The sequence below is a fragment of the Cryptomeria japonica genome, chromosome 4, assembly GCF_030272615.1.
Source record: "Cryptomeria japonica chromosome 4, Sugi_1.0, whole genome shotgun sequence".
NCBI lineage: Eukaryota > Viridiplantae > Streptophyta > Pinopsida > Cupressales > Cupressaceae > Cryptomeria > Cryptomeria japonica.
Genome location: NC_081408.1, coordinates 11,155,558 through 11,173,802, shown reverse-complemented (window position 1 = coordinate 11,173,802; position 18,245 = coordinate 11,155,558). Strand labels below are relative to the sequence as shown.

Here is an 18,245-nt window from a genome sequence, read left to right as displayed (position 1 = left end):
TAAGCAGCCAGAGCAATTTCAGAAGGAGGCAGAGGGCGATCCAAGTCATTCGATTTTCTCCATACATCAACCGGTCTGGAGTGATGTCAAGAGGAGACCACACCTCATGTGCACAACTTCACCTTCCTCTTTATCCTTATCATCATGAGCAGGCAAAATAGTAAGAGCTAGTCTTGGAAAGCTTTTTGAAAAACCAGTCCAACCACCACTACCTCTAAAAGCCAGCCATCCACTACCAAAACCAGAATTTGACCCTGCCCCAAGAGTGCCACTCAAAGGAAAGACCTCCACACGGGAGAGGTAGAACAACGTCGAGCAGAATCAATCCCACTACTAGAATGGTGAAAATGTCCGACAAAAGAACCACAAATCTAGAGGAACACAAGTCCATTTCAATATTTCTAGCGGATTAAGAAAAAAGAATAGGATAATAATTTATTAAATATTTAATTTATATTTTTAAGATGTTATGAGTCAATTAATATTTGGCATCTCCGAAGTCAAACTGAAGTGTGGAATTCCATATGGGTTTTTTTGTAACTCGCAAGGCCTAAGTTTTATGATAGAAAAGGAGTTCTTGTATGACATGGGATAATAGTGGAGGTCCAACCTTTCTTAATCGACAGATATGGAAATGAGAAATGTGACATTCAATATTATGTTGCGTTGGAATTTTAGGTGCCAAGAAACGATTAATATGTGTCTCAGATTTTGAAATTTTTGATATTGTTATGAAATTATTTGATTTTTTTATTTTAATCAGTATTGAGGATGAAAATTCTTGGGTGTAAGATCAGTTGAGAAAAAAATGCTTGATTTCAAATGTTGAAAGACAAATATCTTTGTTTAAGAAGGCAAATTCAATTTCATTCAGAGAGTTGTGAACTTCAGATTATTTCTACTTTGTGTGTTTTGTAGTTTTTGATAAAAGTTGAGAACTGTTTTAATTTCAGATTTGTTGTTCTGTATTGTTGTTATTGTGTATTAAAACTTTGCTATACAATTTGTCCATCTAAATCATCTAGGAAAGTTATTTCAAGATCTGATGCAAAAGATTGTCAAATTTGGTTAATAGGAGTATAATAGATAGCAGAGTTTATTTCAGATTTCTTCCTAGGGTTCATTTTTCCATGTTTTTGTGCTCAATTGAGGCTACAAATTTTAAACATTTTCATCAAGTTTGTCGTGGGTTTAATGTAAACATCAAAGAATACATCATTCTTTGACCATTCGTCGTGTTTCCATATTTTTTGAAGCAAAATTGTCAAATTTCCAGGTTACATACGTATGTTTAAATTGAGCTAGAAAACTATATATTTTGCAAGATCTTCCAAGCATTTAAGGTCTGAAATAGATTTGTTTGGGACATTACACAACTTACATATTCATAGAATTTTTCGTTACAGGACGATTCCATGGCTGGCGCAAGTTCAGAGATAGAAAGATATTTTGTACAGAAAGATTCCATGGCTGGTGCAAGTGCAGAGATAGAGAGAATTGTTCTAGATTTGCTCGAAGGTGCTGGGAAAATTCATTGGGTGGGAGCAGCACTTTCTATGGTGGGATTTGTAATGGAGAGATGTATTCAGTCATCTAACAACAAGAGTGAATGCCTTGAAATTCTGAGAAGGATGGTTAATCTTGGAAAGCGAATTTTGCAGTTGAATGACCAAATGCCAGCCCAGAAGCAAAAACTAAACGAGGCAGTCCAATGCATTGTTGTAGGATGCACAATGTGCGCTTCACAACTTACAACAACCAGGGTTTGTAGGTCAGTTCCATTACTGGACTAGTTTCTTTTAAACGCTGCATGTGTAATTTAGAAAATTCAAAGGTCAATTCATTGTGAGTTCAAATGGTAAGAAGTAGCCTGGTGCCAGAGAACTATATAATATATTGAAAATGGATAAATTTAAATAAGAAATTTAAAGTCGAAATGTTTTAGAGTTGCAAAAAATTTCAGGGTGCTTTAAAAGTTTTTGTTTTTAAATAAATGATAGAAAGACTGAAGTCTCTATTTTTTAAATCTGGAATCACTTTATTTCTAGGTCTATTTAATGTCAATCTGATATTTTAATTGTGTGAAGGTTTCTTACTGCTTCCGTCAATGCCGATAGTATAAAGAGTTTCCAAGTGAAAATAGACCGTTTGTATGATGACCTTATCTTGTGGGGCGTAACTGACATGGAGAAAAGACTCACAAAGATTGCTTCGCAGTCACAAGAACTCTATGCATACCAACCAGCAGGTAGGATGTTTTTGAATTTAAATAATCTTTTCCTGTTATGTTTTGAGTTTTCCCACAAAATCTAATTCAGCTTTTCCACAAAATCTAATACAGTTGAAATTGAGAGTGGACGAGAAACAGTAATCCGACTGTTAGATTTGAATGCACAACATACGTTAGTACAGGTAGTGGTTGTCTATGGATTTGGAGGGATGGGCAAAACGACACTCGCTGATGCCGTTTATGCAAACATCGACCTCCAAAATCATAAGCATTGCAGAATTCACATGGAACAAAACTGTACCAAGAATGATCTTAAAGTCCTCCAAGAACATATTTTGAATGGATTGTTCCACCAAAATGTGAAATTGACAGACTGTCACCAAGGTCAGGGAATGATCTGGTCGTTCTTCAAAAAGAATCCTGATCAACCTATATTTCTATACATTGACAATGCTCTGAATAAAGCAGATCTCAAACAACTTCTACCTGCAGAATTGGGCAGTTGCCTTCCACCGAAGAGCAGAATACTTCTCACTACCCGAAATCTCCGAGAGAGACATATTTGTCGCCTGGAATATCCAACGCCGACAATACTCTGTGAGCCCTCTTCCATCGCTAGAGGCAAGAAAGCTTTTGTTGAAGAATGTTCTAGAGTACAATGATGAAAGGAACATAGATGCTCTGCTCAAGCTTTGTGGTGGCATTCCGCTTCTGCTGGAAATAATTGGCTCGCAACTCGCCATCAGTAGCAGAAACACAAATAATAATATGGTATTAGAGTTGCTTAGAGAAGGGGAGGTGGTGGAAGAGGAAGATATAAGTGACAGAATGGTTGATTTTGTATACCATAGATTGTTACCTCCTGTTGAAGCTTTTCTGGATATCACATCCCTGTTTTGTTATTGGCCAAGTGAAGAAGTAGCATACATAGTTGGAGAGGAGGAATTCAGAGCTCTTGAAGATGCAACATTTGTCAAGACATCGGAAGATGGTCGTTTGATTGTTCATGACATTGTTCAAGCAAGAGGGAAAAAAATGTCAGAGCAAAATAGAGTCACAGACCCTGAGACTTTGTTGAAATGTCTGCAAGATGAAGAGGTATGTTATGCTTAGAATTACTCTTGTCAATATTAACAGAATGTGTTTGTTATTCACAATCATAGCAGTAAGTTTGTTTATTTTTGTGCAGAAACTCAAAAATTTAAGAGGCATCTTTCTTAATGAAAAATATGAGCACCCTTCAATCGAAATTAATGATGATCATCTGAAGTGGATGAGCGATTCATTGCGAGTGCTATCTTATGAAGGATCACAGATAACATTCAGGGGGAAATGTTATAAACCATTCAGACAACTGAGATACCTCCAAATTGCAAGTAACATTCCTGATTTACCAATGGAATTCGAGAAACTTGAACACCTCTCCATATACAGGGGGCCACTCATGCCAGGCATGAGTTTTAATGAGGTAATTTCTGCCCTGTTAATCATTTCAATAAGCTTTCATCAGATTGTATAATGACAACTGACAACCTTTTTCATAATTGTTGTGCAAATCTGTAGTTTCCTCCCAGTCTACGCGTAATGACCTCACTAAACCTCACGAAGATGTATGCTTCTTCAAAGAACAGAGTTGCATATTCTAAAATTCCTGCCACCAAAGCTACTCCAGATTCTTTGCTTGTAAAATTAAGGTTATATGGTTTGAAAAATATGGAGAGGCTACCAGATGGAATGGAAAATCTAACAAAACTAGAGCAATTATATTTAAGAGGTTGCCATCAATTGAGGGAATTACCTTCCAGATTTGGGCAACTGAACAATCTAAAGGAGCTGCGTCTAAGTCAGTGCCATGAATTGAAAGAGTTGCCTTCAAGCATTGGGCAACTGAGTAATTTAGAGTCACTGCATTTATATGACTGCTCTGCATTAAGTGTATTGCCTCCCAGTTTTGGGGATCTCATTTCCCTAAAAACTTTGCAATTGAGTTATTGTTCAGGTTTGAAAATGCTGCCTTCTAATTTAGGGCAACTCAAAAATTTGAAAGAGTTGGATTTGAGACATTGTTCTGGACCTTGCATTTATGCGAGGTTACTATTTATAGTAAGTTTTTATTTGAGCACGAAATGGTGCGAAACTCTCCCTGAAGCTTCTGGTTGGCTAGATAAGCATTCCGGTAAAGTTGCGTCGCAAGGTCACAGCTAGTTTTGAAGATATTAAAGTTTTTGTCTTGGAGGGGTGCAATAAAATGTTTAAACTTAATTTTGGGGACTTTAGAGGCTCCGAAACGCCTTGAAAAGTTGCCATAACCGGTGAAGCGGGTTACAAGGTGATAGAGCACTTCGCGAGCTTTCCGGCGCTTCAAACGGTTCGTCAATCGGACACCCGGTTCTCAAGTTATGGCCTCCGGAAGTTTGTACTCCTGAAATAGGAAAAATAATTTGTATCGAATACATAAATGAGCTGTAAAAAGGGAGCGACACGTGTTGATGTGTGCTTTAACATGTCATAGGGCATCTAGAAGGGAGATAAGGTCGGCTACACCTTATTGGGTGGTTTTAGCCCATGGTTTTGTAATACCGTTTGATGGTTTCCTGTATTGTATCTCCTATTTATGAGGTGTGTGAGATAGAGGTTGTGTGAAAGAGTCTTATGGCTATTGAGTTGCCTCTGAATCTCTGATTAGTGGTACTCCTGCGAAGAGCTTGCTCTGCAAGTATTTTGTAATCTGTTTTTGATTGCTGAATAAAATATTGAGCTACTTTTGGAGGGTGGGGTTTTTCTCCCGAAAGGGTTTTCCCCACGTAAATCATTGTGTTGTGGTATGAATGCTATTATATCTATTTCTATTTTCTGTAACTGTTGTAATGATCTGAAAAAGTTTTGCATTACCCTCCTCTCAAGGTTAGTGTAGGAAGTTGTTTCCGCTACTTAACTTCCTTACACCTTCCAGATTTGGGCAACTGAACAATCTAAAGGAGCTGCGTCTAAGTCAGTGCCATGAATTGAAAGAGTTGCCTTCAAGCATTGGGCAACTGAGTAATTTAGAGTCACTGCATTTATATGACTGCTCTGCATTAAGTGTATTGCCTCCCAGTTTTGGGGATCTCATTTCCCTAAAAACTTTGCAATTGAGTTATTGTTCAGGTTTGAAAATGCTGCCTTCTAATTTAGGGCAACTCAAAAATTTGAAAGAGTTGGATTTGAGACATTGTTCTGGGCTAGAAGAATGGCCATTGAGCTTCACAGATCTAACAGGGATGAAGAAGATGGTTTTGGTGGGTTGTTCTTTGAAGCTGAAAGAATCATTACCCCATCATATTAAAGAAAATTGTTCTATTGTATTTGAATAAATAATTTCTCCCATGTAGAAGAATTATTTAATCAGGGAGGTATATTCATATTTCCTTTGGTTTCTTTATGTGTAGTAAGGGGATTCAATAACTTTTGTTAGTATAAAACAGCTCGTCATATTCAATTTGTTAATGAAGAAACAAAAGCTATTATGTACTCCCATTGAATAACATGTTGTTTACCATCAATACATGTAATTCTGGTAAACAAAATAAATTCAGGTAAATTTGGATAATGTACTTTTCGACTGTATTACAATTTCATAGAAAAACATTAGGATAAATAGACTGGAATTATTCAATTGAGAAAGACACAGAACCATAAGTTTTTTCTTCATTATGTACATATTTTTTCTCTCGGTTTCATTTAATAGAGGTTACTGCAGCTGGTATATGTTTTGTTCCTATTTTTCCTTTCTACAAATATTATGTGAGAAATTGACATAGTAAAGCCCAAAGTGCAGTCTGACGCTTATGTGGGGAGAACACACGTAGATATGTATGGAAAATGTGGAAGCAGAGAGAATGCATGCGAATTGTTTAACAAAATACCATGATTACATCATGTAATGCTATGACTGCAGGCTACTTTCAGACTGGATTTGAGGAGGAAATCTATATAAAATAATAAAATGAAATCATTTAAAAATTATATTGTTATATAAATATATTGCTAAATGTTCACAAATATTCAGTTCATATGAGCATCAACATGAGACTAATATAAGCTCTTGCAAGACCAAGAGTCGTGACTTAGAAACCTACTTATTTTGAAACCGCCTCCACAACAAAAATCAACTATAAAAGACAAAGAGTTACAACTTAAAAGCCCTTATTAGATGTCCTTTTAGGATACAAACTTGGGTCTCCACAATAATAACTCAATTTTTCAACCAATTAAGCTTAAGGCCTTGGACATAAACTATCTCAAGTACAATGTAGGCATAGATGATTATATGAAATGGGGTAATATTTTCTTCTAAATCAAGTTTTTCAAACACATTCTAGAAGTAATTTATTCACCAATTACATCATTTGTATATATAAAAAGGTTTTAAAGAACAAAACATGAAATCAACTTATTTGTTCACTCTTCCATCCTAGAAAGATATAGGTTTCATAATTACTTTCATTATGTCATTTTTAGTGCCTTGATGTGATACTGTGAAACCATTTATGTCCCTCCAAACAAAAACCATTGATCTATACATGAAATAAAAATATAACCTCTTACAACAATTCTGAATACAATGATCATAAAAAAAGCACTTCTTTGCCAATTATTCAATGCCTAACTCAATAAGCACATTCACATTATCTAAAGCTGGCTTCCTACTTGTTCCAAGGTTATCTCTCACATAGCATTCTATCCATGAAGCAATCTGATGCTCTGCAAAATAAACAATGTTAGATTAAAACTTGTGGTCATATAACACACAAGAACAACAAAAAACAAGGATCAAAGTTAGTGTTATTCAACCAAAAACTAATCTAAGCAGGCATATCAAAAGAGACACTAAAAACGTGCTAAAATATTTAACTATGGAAACAAATATCACAAGGCATCTCCAAATGCCTTTTAACATGCTCTTAGCTCCTTCTCCTTTGTTCTTCTCCTCTCCAAGTTCCAAATTAGTGTAGCTCTCAGCAGCTTTTTGCACTATGGATGCTTATGGAGATTCAAGATTGTAGATGATTAATCTAAATGTTATGCAAGTATGAACAAGCTAGAAATGAGATTATTATCTAATCTAGTGTTGATTTTAGTCCAAAAGAGTAAATGTAAATGCAAATGCTAAATGCTCTCTAAAATTCACTATAGATTAAATGCATACAAGTTTTCAGGAATTGGATTATGAAGAAATGGGCTCTATTTATAGGGAAAATGGAGCAATGGATGATTGAGATTGAGTAATCTCAACAAGGGTTAGGATTGAATGATATCAAATCCATGTGAGGGCTTTCAACCCAATCCTAGGATGACAAGTGTCAATATGAGATAGGTTGAGAAGAGAGGGGATAAGCATTAAATGCTTGACATGGCCTGAGAGTTAACTTGGGAGTTAAGGTCAAGGTTGGGTTGAGTGAATAAATTATTTATTCAAAGAAAAAAAGCTTGTATCCAATGGATAAACTCTTGTGCAAAGGTTAAAGGGATAACCATGGTCAAAGCAATCAATGCTTGAGGAGACACATGAGTCACATGAGGATTGAGTTAGGGGTTAACCATAAATGGTCATGTAAGAGCCATAAGTGGTTTGGAAGACTTTTAGGGGTTAATTTGTTGAACACACAAAGCATTTAATGTTTTTCAAAGACTTTGAAGTCTTTGAGAAGTGACTCCAAGTTGTTTAGGAATGTAACAATAATTAGGAGATGGATTTGGCTAATTAGGAAGGGTTTAGAAGAATCTAGAAGGGGGTTTAGGAGTGCAAGTGGATTTAGTGGGTGAGGGAAAATGGGATTTTAATTAAAATAAAATTCTTTTATTTCAACAAATAGGTGCAAGTTGCATTTGTAGGAAAATGCAAGTGGGGGGGAATAAATGATTTAAATAAATATTTTATTTAATTTATTTAAAAGAAGAAAGGGGATTAAATGAACTAAATAGAATTTATTCATTTAATTAATTGTGAATTTGGTTGATGAATTAATTAAAATAAATTCAATAATTTATTTAATTAATAGGAGAATGTTTGAAGATAAATTAATTAAATATTAATTTAATTAACTGATAGCTAGTGGGTTTTTAATCAAATAAATAGAAAATATTCATTTAATTAAAATGGACAGATTTATGTGACTACACAATCTATCTGTGTTTTTACTTGATCTTTAAAAATAAGAAAAATATGACAAAAATGTGTGATAAAATTTTATTGAGTCAAAATTCATTATTGATGCAAGAGGGACCCCTTCTTGCCACAACTCACAAATTCACACACAACACAAATTCTTTGCTCGCAATTTAAACCTTAACATGATACTAAGATTGCAACAAACAACTTATATCTTATTCAACTCAATAACAAAACAAATTTGCAATAGAATTTACATCTCAAGCCTTCATGTGGTCTCTAACTTTATAGGAGGATTCCTCTAAAATTTGCAATGTTCTCCTCTTCAATGCCTTTTTTTAATTCTAATTCTATTTTTTAATGCTTTTAAAATTCAACCTCAAATAGGCATCCAACTCTTCATTTCCTTTCTCAATGTTTTGTCTCCACTTCAAGAAGCTTGTCTTTTCAGTTTTCTCTAGAATTGATTTTTTTAATCACTTCAAATTGTTGTTCAATATTTAAATTTGGAGAGTTATTCCATTCATATCATTTTAAACATAGGAATCAATTGTTTACCAATTTAATATTAAATGTGTTGAAAGAGAAAATGATGCCCAAAAGCCTTATGAAACTGCATATAATTTTTTTGAAATACCACTAATTGGTATTAATGTGCAAACATCTTCAATTTTCTCTAAGAACTTGAACATCAAGAGTTCCCACTGTGTAACCTAGAGAGTATACTTCAAAAGTGAACCTGCAAGATTGATTAGTTTTCAACAAAATAATAAAAGAGATCCTACAGAATACTCAAAAGTTACCAATGAAACAACTAAAGGATTAAAACTCAGAAAGTTATACCTTCACTTACTGTCCCTTGTGTCCTGTCACCATTTGATCCTGGTTGCAGATATTTGCTCTCACACTGCATTGTGTTTGCTTCCAAGATGACAACTTGATGAATGAACTGATAATAGGTAGTTTGATTATGCAAGCTAAAATGATTTACGCAGAACTATATGAAAAATGATTAAGTTAAAGCCAAAAGCACACTCCTAAATTGCCCAAAATGTTCAATTGCTAAAACTCACGGATGTAAAATGACTACTACAAGATAACTATTAGTCTCAAAATGTTGGAGAATTGCTCTTTTTATAGATTTTTTATGTCAAAATCCCATGTGGTAGAGATCAATTGCTAAAATTGAATCATGCAAGATGAATGGCTATGAAGAGGAGGCTGAAAGGTGAGAGAGAAAGATGGAAGGAGAAGACAAGTGTCAGAAGACTCACCTTGACCAAATTGAAGACTTGAGAGAATATAGGATGGTTGGAAGAAATCTAGGAATCTAGGAATATGAGGACAAGTGGACTCAACTCCCTCCCAAGATTTAGGGATGGTTGGAAGAAATCTAGGAATATGAGGACAAGTGGACTCAACTCCCTCCCAAGATTTAGGGATGGTGGAGGAAATATAGGATTGGTTGAGAAATGTGTGTACCTACACAATCTTTTATTTATGAATTGGAAGTTGAAGATAAGTGATCAATTAATATTTAAAAATATTAATATTTTTAGCCACATAATTGATGAGTTGGCAAAAGAGGAAGTGATGTGGAGATAAGATGATTTGGATTTGGAGATTAAATAATTAAAAAATTATTTAATTGATGAGACTATAGAAGAATTAGATAGGGGACAATTAAATATTAGATATTTAATTGAATTGGTTTAGAAGAAAGGGGTAATAAATTAATTGATAAAATGTTTCAATTTAACTAATTAATAAAAGAATAAACATCAAAGTGAATTAAATAAATTAATCTTTTCAAATTAATTATTTAATAGAAGAATATACATCAAGTAAATAATAAATATTTATTTAATTATTCATAGCCAATTTTATGTGTATACATTTTGCCCCTCTTTGAAATGTTGTTGGAACAACATTGTTTCAAAGAAAAATCAAGTCTCGATTTTGATTGCCCTTGACGTTCGATAAAATATCGATAGCATGCCCCCTCGGGAGATTGATTGTGAAAAATTGGTTGAGCTATTTATCTCACGATAAAATGATGAAAAAATTTGATTAAAAGCCCTTAGCAAAATTATTTAGAAAATAAAAATGCCCCTCTCCTTTTAAAAATAAAAATTAATTACCCTCCATTAGGTTAAAAGGGTAATTATATAATCCTTGAATGGGCCCATTTACTCATCATTTTCACATTTGGCTTTTAGAGAGTGAAAGTAGGAGAGCTAGTGGAGATTTTGGAGTTCTTGCTAAGCTGTCACCACGGTTGTCCCATATGCCAGTCACCGGTTCAAGCGGGTTCACAAATACCAATGACCACCACAGTAGGGACCCCCAATATGTACCTCAATCTTGCTTAGTTTTTATTGTCATGCATTTTTTTTCAAAAATTCCACAACCTAGTTTAGATTTTTTAAAATTTCCGCATTTTCATAGTTTTTTAGTGCTTTTGTCTATTTTTTTAGCGCATACATATTTTTAGCTAGCGCTTTTATGTTTTTAGCACTTTTGCGTGTTTGGTGTTTTTGTTAAAAAAATCACACATATGTTGGTTGGTTTAGTGGTTTTACTTGTTTGAGTGCATTCACACATAGTTTCAACGCATTCATATGTTTTGGTGCAATTTTTAAATGTTTTCTCGCATATGATAAATGTTGTAGAGCTTTTGTTTTTGGCTTTGGATAATTATGTCTAAGTCAATTTTAATTGATCAGATTTGATGATTGTTGAATTTTTGATGTCAAATTTGATGTTGATTAGATAGATAGATGATGTGATGATGTTTGATAAATGATTCTCAGATAGATTGATAGATTGATAAATTGATAACCATGATTGATGGTTGTTGATTGGATAGAAGCTCTAAGAGATCAATGTAGTCTTTGATGAAGAGTTGATAAGTTAGGCAACTAAGTACCATTTGTTGATTGATAGAATAGTCTACTTGATAGATAGGATAGCATTGATGATAGATAGGATATGATGATAGATAGTGTATCAACTTAAGTTTTCACCTCAAAAGTAACTTGCACCTTGTTAGTCTATCATGAAAATACAAGAAACTCAAGCTTCAACCAATGAAACAACATGAAATAAAAGCAAATAAAATTGTTATACCTTCATGGATTATGTCTCATTGCATCCTAACCCCATTGTTCTTGGTTGCATATGATTTTCTCTCAGACAAGCACTAGTAGCTTCCAAGATGGAAAGTGTGGAAAGGACTGATAGATGATATGATATGCAAAACTATGCTATGAAAATGATTTATGCTAATTTGCTCAAAAACTCTAAAAATACTTAGACAAATGAACTCACAGATGCAAATATTAAGACTCCTAATTGACTATAAGATTAGCTATTAGTTTCAAAAATGGCTTAGGAGACCTCTATTTATAGATTTTTGAGTGCATAAGCTTAGGTGGCAGAGATTAACGGTCATGATTAAATCTTGCAATTTGGATGGCTATGAGCAAGAGGTTGAGATATGAGAGATAAAGGTGGAAGATGTTTCTCCTACACCTATATGATGGAGGAAAAGGTGGAAGGAGAAGCAAAGGGTCAAAAGGCTCACCTTGACTAAGGATGAAGACTGAGAGAATCTAGGATAGTTGGAGAAGATTTAGGGATAAGAGAACAAGTGGACTCAACTCCCTCCAAAGATGTAGGAAGGTTGGAGAAAATATAAGGAAGTTGAGAAATGTGTGTACGTACACATTATTTGAAGAATGATTTGGAAGTTGAAGATAATGATGTATTCATATTTAAAAATATTAATATCTTTAGCCACATGATGGATGAGTTGGCAAAGGAGAAGATGATGTGGAGATGAGATGAGTTGGAAAAGGGAGATTAAATAATTAAGAAATTATTTAATTGATGAGACTATAGGATAGTAGATAGGAGATAACTAAATATTAGATATTTAATTAATTGGTTTAGAAGAAAGGGAGATAATGAATGAATTAATTAAATATTTCAATTCAATTAATTAATAGAAGAATAAGACTAATGAATTAAATAAATTAACCTTTTCAAATTAACTATTTAATAGAAGAATAATCATTAAATAAATATAAAATATTTATTTAATTGCTCATAGCCAATTTTATGTGTATACATTTTGCCCCTCTTTGAAATGTTGAGACAACATTGTTTCAAAGATTAAATCAAGTCTCGATGATGCCCCTAACGATGATGAAAATCCTGATTGTGTGCCCCCTCGGGAGATTCATCGTGAAATTTTGAAAAAAAATTAATTGAATGATTAATCTCACGATAATTGATTGAAAAGATGTGATTGCCCCACTTTTTGAAAAATTAATTACCCCTTAAAAAAAATCGAAAAGGTAATAATAAAAATAACCTTGGCCCATTTTATCCTCATTTGCAATTTGTCGCTTTTGGAGAAAAAAGAATTTGGAGTGGTGAGCTGGCAAGATGGTGATCCAATATGAGAACCATAGATTCAAGCGCATCCATTGATATCAAAGACCTACTGAGTATGGCCCACTGGTGAGTGACCTATCGCAGGCTGAGTTTTAGCTTTTCGTACAAAATTTCCATGTTTTTGCATGATTTAGGGTATTTTGAAATTTTTTCGGATTTTCGTCGTTTAGTTTCTTACTTTTGTTTGATATTTAGTGCTTCCATTATTTAGGTTAATGCTTTTTTTGTTTTAGCACATGTGTCTATTTTGTTAGTGCCTTTGGTGAAAAATTGACCCTATTTAATTGATACAATGTATAAGTTCATTTTGATGATTTGGTTGGATGTTTTGATGTGTCAATTTGACTGATTGATAGACAATTGATAGATGATTGATAAATGATTTAAGTGATTTTATTTTATTTGATAGATAGATTGTTGATTGGTTGCTTTTATATATGTTTGATTAATAACTGATTGATAAAACCATGATTGATGGTTTGAGAGGATAATTTATTGATAAAACCATGATTGATGGTTTTATATGAACTCAAAGATATTTTGAGAGGATAATTGATTGATAAAACCATGATTGATGGTTTTATATGAACTCAAAGAGATCGATTGAGTCTCTGATGAAGAGCATGATATGTTTGATCATTTGATTGATAGCATGAGTTGCTTGATAGATAAGATTTTGCTTGAAATGATTGAGTTGATAGGATAGATTATTGATAGACAATTTGTCTGAAAATACATGAAACTCAAGCTTCAACCAATGAAACAACATGAAATAAAATAAAATAAAAAATTTATTCCTTCATGGATTATGTCTCATTGTGTCCTAACCCCATTGTTCTTGGTTGCATATGATTTGCTCTCAGACAAGCACTAATAGCTTTCAAGATGGAAAGTGTGGAATGGACTAATAGATGATATGATATGCAAAACTATGCTATGAAAATGATTTATGCTAATTTGCTCAAAATCTCTAAAAATGCTTAGACAAATGAACTCATGGATGCAAAGATTAAGACTCCTAATTGACTATAAGATTAGCTATTAGTTTCAAAAATGTCTTAGGAGATCTCTATTTATAGATTTTTGAGTGCATAAGCTTAGGTGGTAGAGATCAACGGTCATGATTAAATCTTGCAATTTAGATGGCTATGAGCAAGAGGTTGAGATGTGAGAGATAAAGGTGGAAGATGTGAACCTCCTACACCTACGGGATGGAGGAAAAGGTGGAAGGATAAGCAAAGTGTCAAAAAGGCTCACCTTGACTAAGGATGAAGACTGAGAGAATCTAGGATAGTTGGAGAAGATTTAGGGATAAGAGGACAAGTGGACTCAACTCCCTCCAAAGATGTAGGAAGGTTGGAGAAAATATAAGGAAGTTGAGAAATGTGTTTACGTACACATTATTTGAAGAATGATTTGGAAGTTGAAGATAATGATGTATTAATATTTAAAAATATTAATATCTTTAGCCACATGATGGATGAGTTGGCAAAGGAGAAGATGATGTGGAGATGAGATGAGTTGGAAAAGGGAAATTAAATAATTAAGAAATTATTTAATTGATGAGACTATAGGATAGTAGATAGGAGATAACTAAATATTAGATATTTAATTAATTGGTTTAGAAGAAAGGGAGATAATGAATTAATTAATTAAATATTTCAATTCAATTAATTAATAGAAGAATAAAACTAATGAATTAAATAAATTAACCTTTTTCAAATTAACTATTTAATAGAAGAATAATCATTAAATAAATATAAAATATTTATTTAATTGTTCATAGCCAATTTTAAGTGTATACATTTTGCCCCTCTTTGAAATGATGTTGAGACAACATTGTTTCAAAGATTAAATCAAGTCTCAATGATGCCCCTAACGATGATGAAAATCCTGATTGTGTGCCCCCTCGGGAGATTGATCATGAAATTTTGAAAAAAAAATTGATTGAATGATTAATCTCACGATAATTGATTGAAAACATGTGATTGCCCCACTTTTGAAAAACTAATTACCCCTTAAAAAAAAAATCAAAAAGGTAATAATAAAAATAACCTTGGCCCATTTTATCCTCATGTGCAATTTGTCGGCTTTTGGAGAAAAAATAATTTGGAGTGATGAGCTAGCAAGATGATGATCCAGTATGAGAACCATATATTCAAGCACGTCCATCAATATCAAAGACCTGCTAAGTATGGCCCACCGGTGAGTGACCTATCACAGGCTGAGTTTAGCTTTCCGTACAAGTTTTATGTGTTTTTCGCATGATTTAGGGTATTTTAAAAAAATTTCCGATTTTCGTGGTTTAGTTTCTCACTTTTGTTTGATATTTTAGCACTTCCATTATTTAGGTTAACGTTTTTGTTGTTTTAGTGCATGTGTCTATTTTGTTAGTGCCTTTGGTGAAAAATTGAACCTATTTAATTGATACAATGTATAAGTTCATTCTGATGATTTGATTGGATGTTTTGATGTGTCAATTCTATTGATTGATAGACAATTGATAGATGATTGATCAATGATTTAAGTGATTTTATTTTATTTGATAGATAGATTTTTTATTGATTGCTTTGATATATGTTTGATTTATAACTTATTGATAAAACCATGATTGATGGTTTTATATCAGCTCAAAGAGATCGATTGAGTCTCTGATGAAGAGTGATAAGTTTGATCATTTGATTGATAGGATGAGTTGCTTGATAGATAAGATTTTGCTTGAAATGATTGATTTGATAGGATAGATGATTGATAGACAACTTGTCTGATTAAACAGGAGAAACTCGATGTTCTCCAATGTTGGGAGAAATTCTTGGTCATGTGCCATTTAGTTCTAGAGTTGAGTCAGGAAGAGATTAGACACATTGATGTGTGTGGTCTACATCACCTCTTGTATATGCCAAATATTACGTATAACAAGGGTTTGTTGACAATATTGGTTAAGAGATGGCATAGCGAGCACAACACATTTCACCTACCCACTGGTGAGATTAGTGTGATGCTTGAGGATGTATATAGGATCCTACACATCCCTATGACTAGCGAGCTTGTCCAGTATGATTACCAGGATCTAGGAGGGACTGAGGCATGTAGGGCAGTGTTTGGAGATCAGAGCATTGATGGCAGAGAGATTCGATGGCAGGATATGATCATGCATTATGAGACTCTCCTAGTAATACTCACAGGTTTGATTGGTGGATTTATCTATGCTGATAGGAGACCTTGAGGTTTTGTTATTGGATGGGGAGGCATTCTACAGAGCATAATGTAGCACCGTACTCATTATGCATGGGGTATTTGTATGTTGGCACATCTTTATCATGATTTACATCAGGTTGTGTATGATGACGGAGCTAGTCTCTCTATTGGTTGCACACTTCTTCAGGTCTGGTGTTGGGAGTACATTGTTGTTACTCATCCAGTGCCTGACAGAGTTAGAGGTGATGGTCAGTCATTTGTCTATTTCTACAAAGGTATCATTACTCAGTGTAAGCTGGGTAAGCTCGAGTATTGGAGATGGGTTTTTTATTCTTTGGATACTGTTATTTGTATGCCTTATATTCATTGTGAGACATGGTTAGAGGATGCTCGCATATTACCATTGATTTTGCAGAGTAGATATTTGATTAGTCGTACTCCTTATATTATTGAGAAACAGTTATTTGGCTGGATTTTGAGATAGTTTGGGTGCGTTCAACATATGTCTTCTAGTGTTGCCATGTATGTGCGAGCATACAAGGACAAATGTGATTGGGGTCCTTCTTTATCTTTTGATATAACATAAGCAGAGTTTTTGGTTGTTCCCTTGGTGGCGTACGATTTGAGACCTCATGTTCTAGATGAGTGAATCACAGTAGACTATGTATAGTATCCTTTGACACATCCATTCCTTCACATTACTGATCCTGCGAACCCTCCTCCCAGCTCAGGAGGTGAGGAGTCAAATTCAGATGATCCTTTTGTGAGGAGATGTAGATGAAGATGAGAGCTCAGAGCCGCTCGTGAGGCCAAAGGAGATGAGGGTGATGGCTAAGGAGGGAGGAGAGGACAAAGAGGAGGTAGGGCTAGAGTCCGCGGAGGACCTTTTAGATAGATTGGTTGAGTTGGCAGGGTAGGGAGACCACTTCCTATGGCAGGGAGAGATGTAGGGTAGCTTGGGAGGGATGCAAGCAAAGGAGAGATTGGAGAAGCGAGAGGATTACCTTCTCCTAGATTGGGCAGAGGTGGTGGATTGGATAAAGGTTGAGGGGGAGGGATTGATTTTGGACAGATCCGTCAAGATCCTGGGGTGATAGAAGCACAAGGAGGTTGGGATGAGGAGGACGATTCAAAAGACCATGTACCACTCATTCATTAGTGTATCATGAGATCTACTCGGGTTCAGACTCCAATAGGTGGAGAGACAAGAGAGAGGGCAGATGAGGAGGGTATGCAGGATGCACCTCAGCAGGATGTACCCCAATAGAAGACCATGGACAACCTTAGAGAATAGATTTATCAACTCAGAGCACAGGTACAGGTTGTCACTTTTGAGAGGGATAGGGTAGTGAGGAGATATCGATATGTACAAGATACTCTCAATCATATACAATAGGTTGGTTCTGGTACACCTCGCCCGACACCGTCAAAGCATTATACTGGGCTGGAAAGGAGACAATGCATTGGCGGCGGTCATATGAGGATCTGATCTCAAAGAGACAGAGAACAAGTAGTTGTGCAACTAGAGTCAAGATGGATACTAGCAGCAATGGGGTTATGGGGTATCCTCAGAGAGACAAGGATCGAGGAGCAGGACCATCTGGTGGGTCTTCTTGTCCACATCCACAAAGACAAACAGATTCAGGCAGGAGTGGCACAGGACATCCTTGATTTGAGACTTGATGTTTATTGATGGGACATTGTATTATTGCTTATTTCTTTGAGATATAATTGTATACTTGGAATTTTTATGTTTATGATGATATGCAGACATGGACTCTATATGATACTTTGATTCGTGATTTATTATGCATGCTAATATGATGATGATGATGACCTATATGATTTATTATATGGATGATGCTATGATGATCTTTTCTTTTCTTTATGTTTTTTGATGATCTATATGCCTTGATGATATGATAATAATGTTTTTGATGCGCTGCTAAATGGACAAGGTTAACAAATGACAAATAACACAAGACACAAGAAAATCGTTAGTGTTAGTTAATCAAAAACTAATATAAACAGGCATATCAAAAGAGATGCTAAAATCATGCTAATATATCTAACAAATGAAACAGAGATAATAAGGCATCTCCAAATGCCTCTTAGCATGCTCTTAGCTCCTTCTCCCTTGTTCCTCTCCTCTCCAAGTTCCAAAATAGTGTAGCTCTCAGCAGCTTTTTGCACTATGGATGCTTA

The 18,245-nt window shown here is 34.5% G+C and overlaps 2 protein-coding genes across 2 annotated transcripts; both read left to right on the top strand.

Moving 5' to 3' along the window:
* The first annotated feature begins 1,315 nt into the window (after positions 1-1,315).
* Positions 1,316-2,892, top strand: LOC131040760 (uncharacterized). Its single transcript, XM_057973713.2, has 3 exons — positions 1,316-1,771; positions 2,088-2,248; positions 2,342-2,892. Exons 1-3 carry the CDS (start codon positions 1,416-1,418, stop codon positions 2,890-2,892), a joined length of 1,068 nt encoding a protein of 355 aa, XP_057829696.2. The 5' UTR covers positions 1,316-1,415.
* A 106-nt stretch (positions 2,893-2,998) lies between these two features.
* LOC131040788 (disease resistance protein RPV1) lies at positions 2,999-17,711 on the top strand. Its single transcript, XM_059218773.1, has 7 exons — positions 2,999-3,328; positions 3,420-3,698; positions 3,794-4,320; positions 5,184-5,269; positions 5,378-5,508; positions 16,177-16,339; positions 17,437-17,711. The coding sequence occupies exons 1-7, from the start codon at positions 2,999-3,001 to the stop codon at positions 17,709-17,711; spliced, it is 1,791 nt and encodes a 596-aa protein (XP_059074756.1).
* The last annotated feature ends 534 nt before the right edge of the window (positions 17,712-18,245 follow it).